Source organism: Diceros bicornis, chromosome 15 (genome assembly GCF_020826845.1).
Source record: "Diceros bicornis minor isolate mBicDic1 chromosome 15, mDicBic1.mat.cur, whole genome shotgun sequence".
In the NCBI taxonomy this organism is placed as follows: Eukaryota; Metazoa; Chordata; class Mammalia; order Perissodactyla; family Rhinocerotidae; genus Diceros; species Diceros bicornis.
The window spans coordinates 14,344,044-14,365,426 of record NC_080754.1 but is presented as its reverse complement, the minus strand read 5'-3'; the positions used below and the strand labels follow the sequence as shown (position 1 = coordinate 14,365,426).

Genomic DNA, 21,383 nt, shown 5'->3' with positions numbered 1-21,383 from the left:
CAATGTCACAACCCAATTGCGTGTTCAGAAATGGAGGCAGGTCAGCAGTGTCCTTGCAATTACACTATGTGGGTTATCCCTCCTTTACTTATGTTTGGACCCAGCCCTATCTACATCATGTCATTTTTTATTAAAATCAAATAAGAAGGACTGACAGTGGTGCTTATCAAAGCCAACCAGAAGATAGTATGGTAGATTTACTAAACAATGACTAAAAATACAGGCAGAACATTTTGACCATGACTATGTTCTTCAATTGCTATGGTAACTTAAACAGAAATATAATTATCCCTAATTACCTGTTCTAACATTCAACTATGTGAAATGAATGATTAGTTAGAACTAATTTGATCTCTGTTAAATTCATACACAGGACTTTCACCTCAACCCATTATTTTTGTAGTGGGTAGGGCAAAAGAGATAGTCACTGAAATTCAGTGGCCTCAGATATTGTATTAAAAAGCATTAGGAATGAGGAAAATATTGGAATCTTCATTGCAAACAGAAACTGCAGGCCCATTCTTACTTACTCTTTGTATGCACAAACACAGAATCTCTGCACTGTTCTATTTCCAGGCATTTGGCAATCACTCAGGGTAATGTGGGCTGGAGATGGTGGTCAGGCGAGAATATGTATGTCAGCAGGCCCTGGCCTAAGCCAAGTAGAAATAGCTGAAGTGCTGAGGATGAAGCTTAGAAAAGCACAGGCGGCTAGACTGTGTGCACATTCATGCATGGCTCATCCTGGGGATCGCAGGCACGTGCAGCTAACTACAATAGGTACCAGACATGGCTGGAAGGGTCTTCATCCAATATCGTATAATAATGTATTTTATTGAAGCTGAATCTATAACTTTTTAAAACAAAATTAGAAATAGGCCAATAATAAAATGTGCATACAAACAAAGGAAAGGTACCTGCTGAAGGTTTATATTTATTATTAGGTTTAAGCCTATTTAGGTAGTTCAAATCAAATACAAGAAAAGACATCATGTTATCATATCTATTAAACTTTTTTCACAGTTAAAATGAGGTAATCTGGCATTACAATGTTTTAGGTTGAATTAAACAATTTAATCCAGGTTACAAGAAAGAAGGAGAGAGAGATATTTGAACAATTATTTCCCAGGGGGAAAAAAAGCCAAGTGAAATGTGTGTGAACAAGATAGTTAAGCCACAAGATACATTTCAGAGTACCAACCAGCGTATATGCAAAATTTTAATTCTAACCTTTAAAGTGGTATAGTTTATTATTATTTTTTTACTTAGCAAATAACATGCACTGTAATATAAAACAAGCACAGAGGACAAAATATAAAATCTAATAGCGTATTTATCAGATTAACATATCATCTGAATTGAACAAGACTTATTTTCACTGTGACAATCTCTGTATTTTCTAATTCTGATCAGTGAGGTTAAGTATTACAGTTGGCATATACACAATACAAACAATGCATACAAAATCTGTATGTAATACTTATTAATATTGGGGTGTCAATTAGTACATATAATAGCAGCAAGGTACCACTGTCTCCAGAATATGTTCTAAGATTTATCATATTGATATTACAGGTCCATGACCATAGTGTTATTAGTGCTATAAACTAATAGCAAGTGTAAAACTGCAAATGTACAAAGATACCGAAGGCCTACTTAACTTTTAAAAGTGCTGTGCTTCTCATTAGGCTCGAAGCTTGTGAGCAAGCCCCTGCTATTTGAATGAAATACTGGCCCCGGGTTCCGGGAAACTCTCAGACACAGTTCTAGTGATTGGGTGGTAGTGAGGGCTGGGGGGCAAGGGGGACGGGCAGAATAATGCATTTGAGATGAGTAAGGAGCAAAAACCACAGTGATGAGAGTATGTTTGGACATCAGTGAACGTATGTGCCTTTTATTGTAAGTTTTGCCAGCATCCTGTGATTAATAATAATCAGCAGATGACAGAGGATGGCCAAGACACAAGAGGAGGAAGTGGTATTGTGTGAAGGAGATGAGAAGGAATGAGATGGAAAATGCCTCTAGACTATTGATGGGGCTGCCTTCATAGACTGTGGGATTGAATTTCCAGTAAAGAGAAGGAAAATATTTTATCCCAACTATGTGGCTTAGAAACAAGTTTGAACAGTCCTAAGAACAAGTTTTGTTGGAGAAAAAACTAGAACACTATATTAACTGCAAGATAGAAAGTGTTATCTTAGGGGCTAACGAGGTGGCGTAGCGGTTAAGTTCGGGTGCTCCGCTTCGGCAGCCCGCAGTTTGCTGGTTTGGATCCTGGGCGCGGACCACCACTCATCAAGCCATGCTAGGGTTGCGTCCTACATAGAGCAACTAGAAGGATGTACAACTATGACATACAACTATCTACTGGAGCTTTGGGGAGAAAAAAAGGCAAAAAGGAGGAAGATTGGCAACAGATGTTAGCTCAGGGCCAATCTTCCTGAAAAAGACAAAACAAAACAAAAAAAGTTATCTTAGAATATTTTTATAGTATCTAAGACTGTGCTAGTTCAACAACATCAATAGGGTTTTGTACTGTATTCTTCTGAGTTAGGGTCAATTCAATGATAGAGTGCCATTAGTGTCACTATTTCTAGAAGGAAACTGGAGAAGCCAGAGGATCAGGAGATAGTGGGTCTCTTGGGGGAAGTAAAGAATTTGGAATTAAGTGTGAAGTTTCCGGGTACGTCACTTATCACTCAATCAGCTCACTCCTGTGTATCCCAAGGCCACATTTGTGAGTGACAAAGCTATGATGGCAAGAACTAGGGAGCAGCCTGAGGCACAGGGGCAAGATGTACTGGAAAGTCAGTGGGATTTAGAGGGACAAGCAAGTTCTACGCCACACAGAACAAACTTCCTGTCCTTCTGGACATTTGATGTTATCAATCTCTCTTCCTTTCCTTTTGGCATAACATGACTATTTAGCAGGTATTTGGGAAAGCCCACCTCTCAGGAACTCATGTACATGTAAGCAGATTTCTTTCAGCCCTACTCATTATCTGGATTACTGAAGGCGCCACTGTTGGACAAGTTCTGTCATCCCACGCCACACTTTTGAGAAATAAGCCCAAGTAGCATTTCTCTACACATGCCACACAAGGAAGAATTACCACAACTGTACAGGCCCTGAGTATACGGCATTGAACCTAATCATTAGGGACCTGATACTTTGAAGAGTTAGTCAACCAAGGTTTGCAAAAGAGTGCGAAAGTAGCAGACAGCATCTTTATTCCAGATGAAAGAGCCAAGGCAAACTCAGCACAGGATCACTTACTTGCTCAGCCACGGGAGGGGACTCTCATGGCTGTGCCTCACTCATTAGCCCGCTCTGTTTCCCAGAACCCAACAGTAAAAATCTGCAGTCAGCCAATAAAGAACATTACAAAAACTTCAACTGTGGCATGAGCTAATTCTGTAAGATGGCCTGAATTTGGGTAGCCCCTTTGCTTCCCAGGAAAAGAGGCAGTTTCATTTCAGTCTTAATTTCTTCTTTTTCCCCACCTTTAGCTGAGCACTAAGCCTTCTAGCTGGGTTTTAATAATGTCTCTTTGGGGAGAATTTTATTACGGTAATATTCAGAAAAATAGAAATAGAAAATCCTGACACAACACAAAACTGCATTTAATTCCAGAATGCTCCACTACACTGTCTTCTCGAACAGAAACATCAAGTTTTTGATGTGAATACGAGGTCACAGAAGAAGAAATAGGATTCTTAAGATCAGTCATGATCTGGGCTCAGATCTTGTGCTTTTCTTTGAGTTTATATAAAATCCTGGGTTTGGACTGTGGCTTAACTGTTCTCAAGAATTCAGGGGTCTGGACTCAGTGCTAAGGAAAATAAACTTAATTACTAGACAGTCTAATACAGCAAATATATAATGTTTTTTAGTATAACCCTCTTAGATCTGCTATTAATTTAAAATTTAATCCTCAATAATATATCATTCCCTTCCATCAATTCCATCTTGACCTCTCTCCCCAATCCTAAGAATATATTCTGGACCCATGAAACCACAGTGGTACTTCCAATAGGCTCAAAGTTCAAGCCTTTAAACACTGCTCTAATCTAACTGAAATCTGTGATGGTCCCCTTTGCCACAAAGCCATGGAAATGTGGCTATGTGGGAAACGGTCCAGAGAGCTCATGAAAAACCAGTCTACGTTTCAGAATAAATATGGCCCCAAATCCTGTGAAACTAAAGTCCTCTTTGGCTCAATCAAGTAGCTTTACAGCTAATTGTAAAGTTAATTCTGAGAAAATATGAGAGCCTTGTTCAATCGGAAAGGTCCCCAGAACTTGTGAGAATAAGCGATGTAGTTGGGTCACCATATTTATTGTTGGCAGTTGCAGAATGAGCCATGGACCTAAAGTCTATTTTCCCTCTGTCCCACCGTTGAGCTCTCCTTCTTGGCCTTAGGAGCAGGAGCATTCTTTACAAGATGTTGAGCAACTCGTTCTTAGGGCAGAGATTCTGTCAATTCAAGGGTGTTTATCAAGGGTGAATTGTAAATAATCCTCCTCCTACCTCCCAGAACTCCAGTGCAGAATTTCAAAATGGAAGCCAGGCTGGCAACCCAAAGCAGCATGAAGAAGTGAGGCCTGCACTCGCCACGCAGAGCAGGACTCCATGTACGTGACCTTGTCTCATTTTCTGTGCTTTTGTGTCATGCTTGATGACTTTTCTCTTATCATGCAAACACTGAGATGCACTTAAATGTTACAACCCAAGTGAAGTGCAACTATATATTTTACAACTAAAGGAGGAAATCAAGTAAACATTTCACTGAACAGTCAGCAGCCCTTGGGTGTCATTGGCATCCCAGGTAGATACCTGTCAACACGCCTGGCCTCATAGCACCAAGCACCTGGACAAAGCTGAGGCTCAAATAAAACAGAGCAAAGTAAGTCTCCTCTTGCCTCCTTATCTCTTTGCCAAGTAACAAAGGGTTAAAAGAGAGGAAATGATCTAGGCCCTAGCAATTGACCAAGAATTAAAAACAAGACCAAAATGAAATAATAACAACACAAATAAAACCCTGAGGGTGGGCCAGGGACTTCAGAGCTTGTCACTGGAGTTTAATATCAGGACTGAAGGAAAATTGAGAAAGTGAGTGCACTCACGCTCTTACTCCTTTCCAGAGAAGGCCCTAAAGCAGTTGACAATAAAATCCTAGAATCCTCTTTGTTGAGGGGTTCAAATGCAAGAAAAGGAAAAGTTAAACCAGATTCTCCCAGAGGCATTTGTGTTGTGACCTCCTCAAGCTGTGAAAGCAAAAGCTCAGGGCTTAAATCACCCTACAGAGAGGAAAGGCTGAAAGACCAAGAGTTGGGGGTGTGCATGTGCTTTTAGTAGCTCACCTAGTATACCACTTACTGCAGCAACATGCGAAATCCAGCTACGAGCATCCAAGAATAGGAACGGGCAGCTGCTGCGGGGTCCCATGATCTTTATAAATGCACACATCCATCCAGGATTCCGTGTTTATCTTTCTTCCTTAAGAATCCAGAAGCTGACACTTTCTTGGAGATTCTCAGACAGTTCTGAGGAGCATCGATCGAAGTGCACACACTCCCATGCCCAGTTTGTTCTCCAGCTCCTTCCTTTTCAGCCTTCTTCTGGAGGGTCTTCCTCAAGAACTGAGAGTTCTTCATGACCCATTTCATCTTCTGCTCTAGTGCATGACTTGGTAGTGGCCTCTCAGATCTGGACACTGACATCCACACATGAACACTGTCTTGGGCATGACTGGGGGAGCCAGGACGTCTACAGCAGTCAGAGGTCACTCATGGTCCTGAGATGTGTGGTCCTGTTGAGGGGAGGAAGACCATGGCAGCATCTGGCCTGGGTGAGAAAAGTTCAGGAAGCTCCTTTGTGAGTGCTCTTAGGGTAAGAAGCACTGAGGATAATTAATCTATAAATAAATAAATAAATAATAAATAAATAAATAAAATGAAACACAAGAGGGCTCTTTATAGATAACCACCTCTTATCAGTTAAAAGAAAAATCCTCTCTTGAGTTTCAAAGCCCTCATACAGTGGTAGTTAGTAGGCTCAGAACAACCTGCAGAAAGTAGAACAATCAAGACATGAACTGGAAATGTTCCAACACTGGGTATTTCTCACTTGATGACACACAAGTCATCCTAAATGTCCCCGAGGTAGTCTTGTTTTCAAGGAGTTACAGAATGGCTCCAAAGCCACTTGGAGCTCCCTCCTTAAATCCATTGCACTTCCCCACGCATCCTGCATCTGCCTCCACGGAGTCACGGACAAGGTGCCTTCCATCAGTGTTGTGTCCCACGGTGCAAACCTGAGTCCTAGGCAGACAACAACAAAATGCAGTGCCAAGATCTGGCTTGAAGATCCCACTCCAGAAAGGACTTTGCCAAAATGATGCAGGCGCCCACCTGGTAGCCATTTTGGAAAAAGCTACAAAATTAGATCAAAGAATCTGGCAAGCAACAAACATGCATATCTATCTCTTGTTGGGCCCCACACCGAAAAGATGTCCCATCATTGTTCCTTTCACTTTTAAGAAGGGGCCAAAAGAAATAGAAAGGAATCAATGTTTTAAAACTGAGAAATACATTTCTGATACCAAGGGCAGTATGCACTGGTTATCTAAAGAATGAAGGTGACCAGTTACCAGGCACAATCTAAGCAACAACAGCTTGTGGCTGAAATACCTTGGTGACAAATAAGTCTTACTCTCTCAGGGAAGAAGTGGTGACATTCAACACACATAGAGAGAATTGGTGCTTGGCCTTTTCTCCCCTCGAAGCCCAGGCTGATGTTAGAGCCACCCACAGGGCAGTCCACAGCTGCAATGAGCCACTCTTTTGACGAGGAACGCCTTTCTGATCCCACCTTCTCACTGGCTCAAACACAACATCCCGGAAGACAACAGGGAACTGGGCCAATTAGGGGACACTCAATTCCCCAATGGAACGTAGAGACTCCATTTCCATATTGCATTTAACATCATAAGCCATTGGGGAGATCCTGACCCTGATCACGTGAAACATGCTTTCTTCCCTTGGACTTGAGTTCTTTAAAAGTCTCATTTGGGAAAAATGCAATTAAAAGCCCTGTAATTTTATCCAAATGGCCCTGTCAGGAGGGAAAAGAAAATGCCCTCCTCCTCTTACTCATTTTACCATTACTGCCCAGGGGCCACCTTAACAGGAAATCCTTCAGAACTCTAGCCTGGATCAACAAACTCAACATTAAGTTAAATAAAAAATTAAATCAGCATTTCGCCAAAGCTCTATCCTCCTGCAGGAGGTCATTCAATTCAATGACAGTTGTGGCAAAGTCCACCAGGTCCACGAAGTCAGATGTGATGATGTTGACCCCCATGGCTCCAGGCTTCTGAGTTTTCACCCAGTCCAGGATGGCAGGAAGATTCCTACACAGAGGAGAGAACAGAAAGTAGAGTTTAGAAGGACCCCTCTAGAAATGGAAGTGAAACATTTCCGTTAATGTAACAAAAGTATGTCAGTAGAAGCATGAGCCCCTAGAAGTTTGTCTGTTTAAGCTCTGTATCTCTTTCAGGGATGAAGTTGATGTCTATTCCATCAGAGATTTGTACTTGCAGGATTTCTGTGCTGGAAGAGATTATTGGCCTCAAGCACCAAAGAGGTGCTTGAGGTACAAAAACACCTTAGTTTTTCAAGGTGTCAACAGCACCTTGAAAAACTAAGATCAAGAGCCTAATTATTGTATTGATGAGTTAATTTTTTTATCACGAAATTTTTCAAATATTTTGTAACATTTAAAGAAATTTACAGTGAGTATATTCACCATCTAGATTCTACCACTAACTTTTTACTCTACTTACTTAGAACATATCTATCCATCAATCCATCACTCTACCCTTCCATCAATCCATCTTATATTTCTGACAGATTCCAACTGCAAATATCTAAACACATCCCCTAAATATCTCAGTATGCAAATCATTAACTAGGTTTTAATATTTGCTTTCAGTTTTTCTTTTGACCTAAAGTTTACATCCAATAAAATGCACGAATCTTAGTGTACACTAGTTGAGTTCTGACAAATGTATACCCATAACCCATACCCGTATCAAGGTATAGAACCAGCACCACAGAAGGGCCTGCATGCATCTTCCCCACCAATCCCTCTCCCCATCCTCCCAGAGGCAACAATTATACTGATTTTTTTTCCTACTATAGATTATATTTGCTTGTTCTAGAACTTCATATAAGCCATGCAATATGTATTCTTGTATGTGAGGTTCTTTCACTCAGCGTTACGGTTTTGAAATTTATCCACATTGCTGCACACATCAGTAGTTTGTTCTTTTTATCACTGCATAGTATTCCATTGTATGAATGTACTGTTGTTTATCCATTTTCCAATTGATGGATAAATGAGCTGTTTCCAGTTTGGGGATATTATAAAGAAAACTCTTCTATTCTTATACAAGTCTTTCTGTGGACATTTATTTTCATTTCTCTTGGGTAAAGACCAAGGAGTGAAATTGTGTTATTATATGGTAGATGTACATTTAGTTTTATAAGAAACTTCCAGATCTTTCCCAAAGAGGTTGTTCCATTGTACATTTCCATCAACAAAGTATGAGAGTTCTGGTTGCTTCACATCCTCCCCAAAATTTGGTGCTATCAGTCTTTTTAATTTTAGCCATTCCAGTGGGTGTTTAAAGATATAGTGTTTTAATTTGATTTTTCTGATAACTAATGATGTTGAGGAGTTTGTCACATACTTATTGGTCATTTGTGTCTGTTCTTTGGGAAGTAACTGTTCAATTCTTTTATCCATTCTTTCTTTTTCTTTTATGTTGAGTTCTAGAAGTTATTTACATTTTCTGGATACTAGTCTTTTGTAAGATATTGCTTTTTGAATATTTTATCCCTGCCTATAGCTTGCCTATTAATTTTCTCAATGGTATATTTTGGTGAGCTGAATTTCTTAATTTTGATGGAGTCTAATTTATCAATTTTTTCTTTTATAGTTTCTGTGACCTAAGAAACTTTTGCCTACTCCCAAGTCACAAAGATATTTTCCTGCTTTATTCTAAATGCTTTATGGTTTTAGCTTTTATGTTTAGATCTATGATCCATCTCAAGTTAATATGGTATGAAGTAAGGGTCAAGGTTCATTTCTTCCTTATGGATATACAGTTGCTTCGGCACAGTGTGTGGCTTCTTAATAGACCAGTGCTTACTCAGTTGTCTTACAAACACAGTCTGTCAGTCTCATTTTATAATTTGTGGGCTTTCTATGTGATAGCCAGACTGTTTTGCCCAGAGAAGCTCACAGTTTAGTGACATAAACAAATGATGACAATTTAATGTGACACTTTCTATATTAGCAGTTAAGTATAAAATACCCTGGGTGGTATAGAGGAGGCAGCAATGAAGTGTACTCACAGTTTTGCATCACAGTAGAAATAGTGAACTAAATACTCAAGAGGCTGAGAATGCTTTAAGGAAGACACAAACTGGGGCTTACGTTGGGTTAAGTGACTGGAGATTCTTTAGGAGGGATACGCTCTAGGCCAAATTGAAAATAAGCGAAGTTTATTATCTTAATGGGTCCCTTCCTCTTCTTCTGGTAACACTCTTCTTGGTTGTCATCTTCTCCTTTCCTTTTCTGCTTTGAAGCTGCCTTCCCTTCTTTTAGCCAACATCCTGACTTCTCAGTCTTCTCCTAGACAACCTTATCAAGGCCTTGGTACCATTCTGTCCTTCTCCTCTTATCATGATGACTATCAGCAGTCCTGGCTCTCTTCCCTCACTCAGCAGACTCTATAATCAGCGATGGGTTAAAACCCATCTCCTACATTTATTTGCATTTTTATATTAATAGCTGATTACAAATTAATAGACCACCATCACAGGCACTTCCATTTTTAACTGGGACTCCTGAAGACTTAATTACTTCAATTTGACCTCATCTTATTTAATTTCTCTGTGCCTCAGTCTCTCCTTCTGTGAAATGGGGATAATAATTATACTTAATTCATATAGATTTTTGAGGAATTAAATAAAGTAATACATATAAAGTGCGTAGAACCATGCCTGGGATTTAGTAAGCACTATGTCAGTGTTTGGCACGAGAGAAGGAATCAACGTTAGAGTGTCAGGTAGAGGTATTTGGGGGCTGGAGGTGAAAAATTTTCCTAAAGTCATCCTGCTGTTAGGTGACAAAATGTTGTGGCCTGAGAATGAAGAGCTGCAAATCCCGCCTTCCAGTGGAGATAGAGACCAGGAAAACACAGTGGCCCACATGAAGGGCCCATTCAAGTCTTCCTTTAAGGATCACCAGTCAGTGCTTAAGTATGAAATGCAGGCGCCACCTTCTGGTCATCACGGGGAAATGAGAATTAAAGGCCTGGCGGCAACTCCAGTGGGCTGACTCCAGCCAGAGCCAAACCTCCGAGGATCACTGCAGCCTGCGCAGAGAAATGAGGGAGAGGTGTGCCCCTGCAGTCTCCGGTGACAAAGAGCTCTGTGTCAGCTTCAGGTTGCATGTGTCGACCTTCCCCAAGGCAAGGATCAAATAACCCGGATCACGTACAAAGAAAGGGAAATGTAGAACCCATTGTGAGGAGGAGCCACCTTATTTTCTTAACTTCTGGCATTTGCCAAGATGAGAGATCGATACAGAACGCTGAGCCAGATATTGCTGACAGGCCTGTGAGGCACCAAATGCCATGGGCTGCAGAGCAGTGGGTGAGAAACTTCCCTTTAACTTTGAGGCCCATAGAGAACAAGGCTGGTGCTGCGTCTCTGGGTTTCTTTACAGACAGGGATGGCATGCGTATCCCGTGCCAGGCACTGTGGTAGTGTTTTCATGTTAAGACTCTACAACCTTGTGTGGTATTATTAACCCATTTAACTGGTGAGAAAACCACAGCTCAGAGACCTCAGGACACTTGTCAAAGGCCACCCTGTTGTCAAGGGACTGTGTTAGTTTGCTAGGGCTGCCGTAGAAAGTGCCACAGGCTGGGTGTCTTAAACAACAGAAATTAAGTTTCCCAAAGTTCTGGAGGCTAGAAGTCCAACAACAAGGTGTCGGCAGGATTGGCTTTTCCTGAGGCCTCTCTCCTTGGCTTGCAGATGGCTACCTTCTCGTTGTGTCCTCACATGATCATTCCTCTGTGTTCCAGCATCCTTGGTGTCTCTCTGTCCTAATCTCCTCTTCTTATAAGGACACCAGTCAGATCAGATTAGGGCCCACCCTAAAGGCCTCATTTTAACTTCATTACCTCTTTAAAGGCTCTATCTCCACATACAGTCACATTCTGAGGTACTGGGGGTTAGGGTTTCACTATATGAATTTTCAGGGAGCACAATTCAGCCCATAACAGGGACCAAGTCAGACTTCAATCTCAGGCTTCTGATTTCAGTCTGCGTCCCTGTCTCTGGTCCCATGGCTGCTCTGTCCTCAGGCTTAGGCAAAACTTGCTTTCATTTGATTTCAGCAGGAGGGCAAGGTTTCTAAGAATCCTACCATAGAAAGGATAACTACCATAGAAATTCAGTCAGAATGGCTATGTTTTTCATGGCTTCCTTTTAGGGTGATGAACCAAAGTGAACAAGATCTCAGGTCCAAGTTCACCTAAGAGTTGGGGGAGGGAGGGTTAACTCTGCTGAGAAAACCACCGCTACATTTGTAGGAAAATAGACCTGTTTGTTTCCTCTAGGTTAGGCTGCTAACCAGTGCCCAGGACGAGTTTGACAGCACCCCTGTGTGCCTTAGTTAGGACAGACTTTCTGGGTGTTGGGACTGAGGAGAAGGCCCAGTGACAACTGCTTCTTTCCTATGCTTGTTCAATAGCCCAGAGGAAATGACAGCCACATGTCATGCATGTGTCTGGGGACAAGCTCTTGATCAAAGCTGAACTTCTTCCTTCCATTGTTGTGGAGGCCTAGGAATGCATATGAATCTCTGTAATATTCTTGTGACCAGCAGGGGTCGAGTTGCCCAAGTATTTTTCCAGCCTCAGAGAACCTGCTCGCTAGAACTGGGCGAGGGCTCTGGCATGCTGGGATGCTGTGGCTTTGGGCATGTGCTGCCATCATTACCACTAAGTAATTCCAGGAATTTACAAGTACGAAAAGCATTGAGACTTTGTGGTTTCACAGTTGTAACCAGTAAGATCTGACCAGACTCAGGTATTAATAAGACAATTACAGGCCAGTGGAGCAGAAAGGAACAGGGACTGAAATATACTCTACCCAAGTCAGTGTTGAACACTGGAAAGAGCAATAGTCCAACAGCCAGAAGTCAGAGCTGAGACATATTATTGACTCTTATCAGCTACGTGGGTCTGGGTCACTGAACCTCACTAAGCCCATCTTAAATGGGGCTGATAATGTGCTCTAGACATTGTGCCTCTTCGAGGCTGGCTGAATCTAAGAATCAAATGAAATCATCTGCAAGAACGTACTTTATATTCAGAATACAGTTTACAGATATAACTTATCCTTATTTTTAAATACTCCCTCTCCCTTATTAGCAGGGCTCTCGGCACCAACTTTTATTATAGTGATTTTCACATGGCTTTATAGAAATTTACATGTTTATTTTTCCTGCTAGACTGTAAGTTCCTTGAGGGTAGACACTGTATTATTCATCTTGTATCTTTGGACTTAGCTCCTCCTTGGTACTCAATCTTTGTTGAATGAATAAATAAATAATGTTAATCTATAAATTTACCACAGGCATGAGGAAAATGGTGTGGACACACGAACATACATTATAAAAAAGAAAGTTCGTAATTCTGGATCTTTCAGAGATCTATCACTGGTTTATGAAATTCTCTTTTCTAAGTTCAGCACAAATAATTCAGTCTAGACTTAGAAGAGCCACACAGAGAGGGGTTTCTGGTCTTGTTCACGGCCAACATAATCAGGAGTCCTCACCAAGAAAGAAAAGGGCAGGTGCTCATTGTTATCCTAACTCCTGCCAGCTGAACTCCTGCTATCTGAAGTCATGCTATCCAAACTCAGAGCCAAATAGACAGGGACAGTTTTGTGGATGAGTCTTTCACTATCTGAACTCTGGTGCTCACTCCCTGGAACTCAGGAATCAAAGTGACTCCTGTAAACATCCCTTGTGACCCAAACATGTTAGCTCCCTCAGCTGGGATTGCAAGGGATGCCCTGCTAGCCACATGTATTTATAACATTCCCTTTATGCAAAGACACAGACATAGACACAGACATGTACATAGATATAAGGCTTTTCCAAACGACACCTGTTCCTCGACAACACCTATCATTCATTGGTGTCCAGGATAAAGAACATCAGATAATACAAAATTTCTGGGGCTTCTCCTGCCTAATTGCACAGTCAGGCTCCATTCTGTGCTTCGAGTATTTGAAGCTCTGGCTTAGTGGGTGGCACCCCAAGCTGCTTCTGAGGATTCACGGTCGCCGTAGAAGGCAGGACGCCCCACAGCCCTGGAGGGCCATCTCTGAACTGCTTCTTAAATGACTGAGTACTTGGGCCGGCTGCGAGGGCAGAGGCAAGAACATGATGTGACCACTTTCCAGAAGCCAACAGACGGGTGTTGGCTTAAAGTACTTTGCCTTAGTATCAAAATTTAGAGTGTTTATGATATAAAATGTACATTTTAACAAAGTATTTAGAGATCCTTTGGCCACAGTTAATGCAAGCTACCCCAAATGCACAGATTTTTCAAATACAAGGTTTTTTGTTTTGTTGCTATTTCAAATCTTCAAACTATATGGTTTTACCACTGTTTATTCAGAAGAGAATCAAGATCAATGCTTTTTTTTTCAAACCTTACTTGTGAGAGGGAAGCAAATTCTTACCTGTGAACCAGAGTGTTCTTGAGGCCACCAACCAGGCCTCGGGCGATGGTCTTCACTCTGGGGGTGAGAATGGCTTGAGAGACGTGGAAGGAGCCGCGAGGGGCCCGCTCACTCAGAGTGGTCTCCAGGAAGAGGATTAGCTTGCTCACACTTGTCGTGTTTGCCCAGGGCGCTGGAATCTTCTTTCCGGGCCACAGGAAGGGGTATTGCTTGTAGAATGGACAGTGATAGAAAATAAGAACCTGAAACATTGGAAACAGAGGAAGGAGAGTAGTTCACGAACAAGCTCAGTTAACTCCTTGGCTTTATGCTGACTGCTAGGAGGAAAGGCAGACAAATACAAACATACACGGAAATTCAAGTATCATTATGTACTTTTTTATAAAAATCAATAAGCAATGATTAAAGTACTCACTATGTGTCTGACTCAAATACTCTTAAATTATTTTTGTCATGACCACCTGTGGAAGTATGGTAAAATCCTGAACTCTTTCTCAGATTGTTTAAATGAATGCATAAAATAAAAGACAGGATTACAAAGAAAATCAATGAGATGAAAATATAGCTATCGACATATTAAGTTTGTAATAAAGCAATGTATGTGCTTCGCAATAAATACCTTAAATAAAAATATTGTGTTGTAAGTCTAATAAGTTCCATAATTTTGAGTTAATTATGAATATAAATGATATTTCAAAAGATATCTGTGAGAACTGAAATGTGATATGGAAATATCTGTGATTTCTATGGGGAAAAAGTCACAGTAGGGCCAATCCTGCTATCGGTCACTGCAGGCACTTACAATCAATGGGTATATTAATTTTCAGTTAAAGGTTAGTGGGAATAAATATGTAGTTTTTCCCAGGCAAATTCACAGACTTCTTACATTCCACCCATACTCTCTCCCCTTGGGAATCCTTGGACCCAGGTGGAGGACCCCTGTGGCTAGTGCTGTCTGAAGTTATGACTCCTCTGCTCATGAAATGGACACAGCTCTTGGAGTTGAGATCAATACGTTGAACTGATTTGGGAGTACACAGATCTTCCACTGTGCAGACTGACTCTGAATGAGACTGCCTTTCCCAGGAGAGCGAGAGAGTGCGCTACTTGAGGCATGAAAGACTTTGAGGAGGTGATGGGTCTCCAGTGGGACCTCTCAGGATGGTGGTGATTTCGAAAATAATTAGCAAGCCACATCCACAGCATTAATTAGTTTATGAGAGGCAGCTGAGGGACAGGGAATTGCTAATTAAGTTTCTAGAAATAATATATTTTTTCCTTCCTGGGTACCAGAGATTCTCCCTGGAGGAATGTCTGGTGTGCATGTTTACACTCTCTGGACTGCAATCCTCAGATAGCTGGCCCCAGAGCATAATCCTCCAGGCACCCAAGATTGAGGGCTCTGAATGTGCGTCTTGTTTCCAGTGCTCATTTAGCTTGTGACTAAGGTGCCAGACTAACTGCTCCTGAAGGCCTAGAGCTAGGGAGCGCCAGTCCTGATGCCCGAACAGGCTAATAGCTGTTCTTGTGTTTAATGGTTTTGAGTAATGTCTGACTGACTGCTATCAACGGCTGTGTGTTAATGAGGTTAATCACCGGCTCACTGTAAGCAGATTGCCTGGGAGATGGGGGAGATTTCCTGCTGGCTGTGGAACTGGCTAGTTTGGAAGGCTGGGGTCTCCAGCGTCATAAGTAAGGAAAGCTGGACTGTGAGATGGACTGTGGGAGAGGCGGAGCCTGTGTGATCCTTGACAGGCCTGTCAGACTGTTTCCTGTGTCTCCGGGGATGAGAGGACAGTGCTGTTCTTTACTCTGCCTTGGAAAAGATGCAAAAAGTACAAATTATATGAAAGGGGTTTTATGCCTTTCCTCAAGGGCCTTCTTGAGCAATCTGACCCTAAAGGTTATGGGGAGAGTTTGCGTTTACAGTAGGAGGTTGGCCTAGCATACCAACCCTTATTCTACAGACTTCTAGGGGCAGTAACTCTTGCCCCAGGGCCTGTATTTTGCATCTGCTCCCCTACCTGGCTCTGCTGTATCTTTTTCTGAAATACTCTCCCTTCTAATGATCAGTTTTTCTCTTGAGACTCAGATTAAAAATCTCATTTCCTTTGAGAATTATTCCGTGACTGGCCTCCTCTTGTTCTGATCAGTCCTGTCCTGGAGGATCCTGGGACGTAGATTTGTCTATGTACCATTTTTCAATTGATTACAAAACCCCTTTCTTCACATAGTACATTTGAAGCAGTTTTATCTTCAATTGTATATCAGTTGTTTTGTATTTTACTAGTGTTATGTATTCTTACCTTTTCATTAAGACTCTAAATACTGTCAAGGTGTAGATTAAATATTCTAATTCACTGTACCCTCAAAACCCATAGCCACTAATGTACAAAGGTACACCTGTGAGCTGTGATGTAATTGCATGTTGAATAAATGAAATTTGACTAAACGGTTGTGCACTCCTTGCTGTTAAATTGTAGTAATAAAATACTCAGGGGGTTACATGCAAGGCAGCGCATTACACAATGAATACTTAAAGTTTAACCACCAGTGTGGCACTGGCCCAGCAGGGGGGAGATGCCTGAGGACTCTGTAGTTCTCTTTGTTTAGCTTTTAAGAAGAGACATGGCAGGGAAACTTTGGGAAAGGACGAAGAAAAAGGAGATCCTAGAATTTATATTGACGACACTCTCTCTTTCTCTGATATGTCATCACCGTCTCTTTCCTTTATAATTTTGAGTGTATTTGTCGTTGGATGACACAGATTAGCCCATACTTAAAAACTGTGATAGATCATCTCTGTGCTGCTAGAAATTCACTGTCCGCACTATGCATTATTCCTGAAAATACCTGTTACTCCTGCAGATTTCTAAACAACTTAGCATGCAATATGGCGACCCATCCAGAATACTATGTGTGTACAAAATTATAATACTATATTTACAACAGATACCTGTTTATAAACTTAGCTGTACTGAAATTTTTTTTTTTTAATTTTTTATTTATTTATTTTTCCCTCAAAGCCCCAGTAGATAGTTGTATGTCATAGCTGCACATCCTTGTAGTTGCTGTATGTGGGACGCGGCCTCAGCATGGCTGGACAAGCAGTGCGTCGGTGCGCGCCCGGGATCCGAACCCGGGCCGCCAGCAGCGGAACTCGCGCACTTAACCGCTAAGCCACGGGGCCGGCCCTAGCTGTACTGAAATTTAACTTTCCGTGAATTCCCACAGTCAAAAGCCCTCTTACAGATCTCTGTTCCTTTCTCCATTCTGCTAACCCTCTGAGACCCTGTGATACTAGTGGCTCGTGAATCAGGAGAAACTGTTTTTATTGGCATCATCTACACTAGTTGTGAAAATCACCAAGATGTGTGAACTGGCTCTTGCCACTGTGGGGGATCAAAATTGGCCACCCCAAAATGTGTCTCTTTGGCTTGATTATTTTTAAAGACAAAAGATTCTGAAAGAAACTTTGACCTTCCCACTAACTGCCTAAAAGAATTTAAGACAGAAGGCCTGTTCCAGGAAGGAGCTAATACCATAAGGTAACTATAGTATAATGTAAACCAGCTGTGATAGACAGGCAGGCACTAGCAAGCCCATTTTTATCAAAGTTCTGTCTCTTGGGTCACATTGTCTATAGATGGCCCAGAAAACACTTGGTTATCAAATATTTGCATTTCCCTCTCCATGGAAATTGCCTTCCACTCTTTGAAGTCTCAAACCACTATCCCCAACGACCTCCTTTGTCTTTAGCTGAAGATGGTATTTAAGGTGGTGGCTTTGGCCATTTTGGCGAGTTGCACACTTTTCCTGGGTTTCTCTCATGTATACATGTTATTAAACTTTGATTTTCTCCTGTTATTCTGTCTCATGTCAATTTAGTTCCTAGACCAGCCAGAAGGACCTAGAGGGTAGAGGAATTGTCTTCCTCCCCTACACCACTCACTAACAATGTTCTCTGGGCAAGGCGCTTAATCTCTCCAAGCCTCCATTTCCTCATCTGTAAAATGAGGATAATAACAAAATACTGACCTCCTAGTGTCATTCAGAGGACTATATGTGTTAATCCATGTACCTAGCACAGTGTAAAGGCTCAATAAATGTTAGTTGCTATTGCGATTGTTGTTGTTATTATTATTATTTAATATTGCAAGAGAGATACTCTACTGGGTAAAAAAAATCTCTCCAATAGACCTGTGAGTCTGAACAGATGTCAACTCAAGTTTAGAGGGAGGGATGTTGTCACCCACTAATGGCCCTGAGGAACTCAAGGGTGGGTTTGGAAGCATTTAACTGTTTAAGAGATGCGATCACCAACCACCCTGAACCAGACCAAGCCTCACCACAAGAGCAATACCTATGACCTTTGCCTCATTTTTAATGCTAAGATCTTCTCGGGGAAGAGCTCAGGCCTTATTACCATAACCTGCAATGTACGTGGAAGAATGTTTTCCAGCTGATGCTTCACAAGCCAATGCCCGCCTCTCCCTTTTGAATACCCATTTCCCATCCGAAATAAAAGGCCCCAGCTGTCCCGTCTTTGGGAACAGCCCTGACTTTGGAAGTGATTCCATGTGGCCTTCTATTTGCTGCAAATATACCCTACTTCGTGTGACAACTACTTTGCGTAGAGAGTCTGATTTTAACTCGCCAGGAGGCGAACCCACTTTGGTTTGGTAACAGTGTGATAAACAGTTGGCAAAATATAAAGTTTTGGTGAGAAGAAAAGGCTTAGATAACTTTTTATAGATACTAAAAGTTAACTAGTTAACTCCTTAGCCTCTCTGGAGTCAAAGATATTTAGGACTTTCTGGGTGTGCAAAACAACCTGGTGTTTAATCCAGTTAGTCAGGCCAAACCTGAGAGTCATCCTTGAATCCTCACTTTCTTTTGCACCCCAAATTCCACCCATCAGAAAAGCTTGTTGGCTCTACCTTCCCCTAGATTCCCCATCTGACCGCTTCCCACTAGTAGTCTCCTCACTGGTTTCCCCTCTTTCCTTATTCTCCTACCCCTAGCAACCACAGAGATCCCATTAAGACCTAATTCAAGTCACAGCACCCTGTGCTTGGAACCTTCCAGAACCCTCCTCAGAGTAAAAGCCAAAGTCCTTACATGATCCCCCGTTATCTCTCTGACCTGCTCCCACTGCTTTGCTCTCCAGCCCCGAGGCCCTGCTTTTCCTCAGAGGTGTCAGGCACACTCCTGCTTTGGGGCTCTGCACCGGCTGGTTCCTTTGCTAGGAAAACTCTTCCTCTAATCTCCCCACTATCTACCCTGATCAACCTATTTAAAATTTCTACCAATACTCCAATCCACAGAATGTTGGCTCCCTCTTGACTTTCTTTGTCCATTACCCTGATCACTTTCTAGCATTATATATAATGTGTTCACTATGTTTATTATCTATGATCTATCTCCCTCTAGCTGAATGAAAGGATCTATCCTCCCTCCAGGGCAAGGATCTTTATCTATGGATTTATCCCAAGCACTTAGAATGATGCTTGGCACATAGTTGATATTCAGTAAATATTTGCAAGTGAATAATCTTTAATTGATTTTTAATTAAAAACTCTTCCCTAAGTTTAACAATAACTGCCTCTTTAAGATGCTTTGGTTAATGCATCTATGAGTAAGTGAGCAACTATGAACAAAAGGTACTTGTTTTTTTATCCTTTTTTTTAATAAAAAGAGTCTAATTGGAGGCTGACCTTTCCCGAAGCTCCCCTCTCCCACTATCTATCATCCTTTGGGATCAGAGTGGAATATATCTGAGGCTCACTTTCTTTTTCTTGAGTGTGTCTTTCATGAGTCTAGGTCTGGAGGCTTTTCTCAGCCTAAGCAATATGGGGAATGTTCTTGCAGCCTGGATCCCTTCCATGGGCTCTTCCTTGACTCTCTTGCTATGACCCAAATTCTGTAAAGATGGCCTTTTAAAATGTTAACAGCCCTGAGATGAATTGTTTCACATGCCTTTCTCAGCTAATGCTTTTACTTATCAATCAATACCTTGGCAGGGATTATCTGACATTGAGTTGAAAGCAGCATGGAATGGATTATCCCTGAGGAGAATTAGGAAGGTGAAAATAGACTCTGTGGGAGATAGATAAATGGTGTGACCAACTGGTCCAATTTCACAACTGTGCCTTGGGTTGGTTCTGGCTAGCTCATTCAAAGTTAATTTAGATGCCAAACAGGTTGCCAAACAAGTTTTAAATATTTGGTAGGTGTTAATCCCAGTTCCACGGTGCCCCGGGAGCCCAGGAAGCTATCCTAGAGCCCGGGAACCAGCGTGTGTATGTTTAATATTCCAAACAATCTTTGCCTTCTAGTCTAAGAGCCTGGAGTGAGCTCTCTTCCAGCTGGCCATATAGAAAAAGCAGAAAGAGTTCCGTTCTTGCCCTTGGAATCTCATCTCTGCTTCCTCCTACCTGGCACTTCTTCTCCCACAGGGTTTGCAGCCTCATACTCTCCACACTGCAGACTGAGCCCAGCTTGCTTCCAAAGGCCTCCTGGATCCGGAGAACCAGGCGTTTGTGATGGGCCTCCTCCATGGCGTAGAAGTGGTTGAAATCCAGGAAGACAATCTCTCTGGGGTGCTGCGTAAGAAAAGAGTCAATCTCCATCAGCCCGTCCCAGACCTTGATGCCAAAGAGCCCGTGAATGAAGTAGAGCTCCTGGTCGGCATCCCCAGGCTTGGAAGACACACGCAGATCGAAGTAGCGGATCCCAGCTTCCAGCTGTTCCCGGAATGTCAGGTTCTGAGTCACAGACCACTTCTTCATTAGCTTCTTTACCAAGGAGATCCTGGCGAGGCGTTTGATAGCTGGGGTCTGGTCAGGCCCCACTGGGGACTTTTCATCCACCCAGTAGCTGAATGAGTCATGGGAGCCTGCACAAAGCAATAAAGCCAAGGAGAGCAGTTGAGACTGGGAAAGAGCTGGGAAAAATAAGCCAACTGATAAGAAAACAAACAAAAATTAAGAACAAAATACACACAAAAAATTGTAAACGAATACTCACAAAAATTTTCAAGCTTGCTAGGAATGAGCAAGCACAAATAAAAGTAATGTAGTCTTATTACCAGCTTGTTAAGCCGGGGGTAAAACTATAATTCTCATATATTGTTAGTGTAAGGTAAATTAATACCCTTTTTGAAAGCTATTTAGAAATATGTTTGGAAAGAGGAGCTTTAAAATATTCATACCATTTGATCTAGTAATTTCATTTCAGAAAAGCTATCCTGAGGAAATAAATTAATGTTTGGAAAAATAAATATGTCTTCTGAAGAATATTCATAATAGAGACAAAGTGGAGGTTGCTGAAGTGTCTCTCATAGAAGTACGCTTGATGGTGGCATATCCACTTTATTCATGCAGTCATTGAAACAAAGGATATGAAAACTCTGCGTCTGTCTCAATAATGCTGGGATGGGCATTTAAATTCTAGGAAAGGCAGAATTAAAAAAAAAAACTTGCCTTCTTTTTATGGTTTTGTATATACTACTTTACTATGGTAAAAATGAGTCAGTAGGAATG

The 21,383-nt window shown here is 41.7% G+C and overlaps 1 protein-coding gene across 1 annotated transcript in view; it reads right to left on the bottom strand.

Moving 5' to 3' along the window:
• Nucleotides 1–884: 884 nt before the first annotated feature.
• PLCXD2 (phosphatidylinositol specific phospholipase C X domain containing 2) overlaps nt 885–21,383 on the bottom strand; it is a 49,749-nt gene continuing 29,250 nt past the window's right edge. Inside the window, exons 2-4 of the mRNA XM_058555766.1 lie at nt 20,277–20,737; nt 13,840–14,081; nt 885–7,415 (exon numbers count right to left, since the gene is read on the bottom strand). Of these exons, the coding sequence (XP_058411749.1) occupies nt 7,256–7,415; nt 13,840–14,081; nt 20,277–20,737 (863 nt within the window). The 3' untranslated portion in view covers nt 885–7,255. The remainder of the gene's footprint in view (nt 7,416–13,839; nt 14,082–20,276; nt 20,738–21,383) is intronic.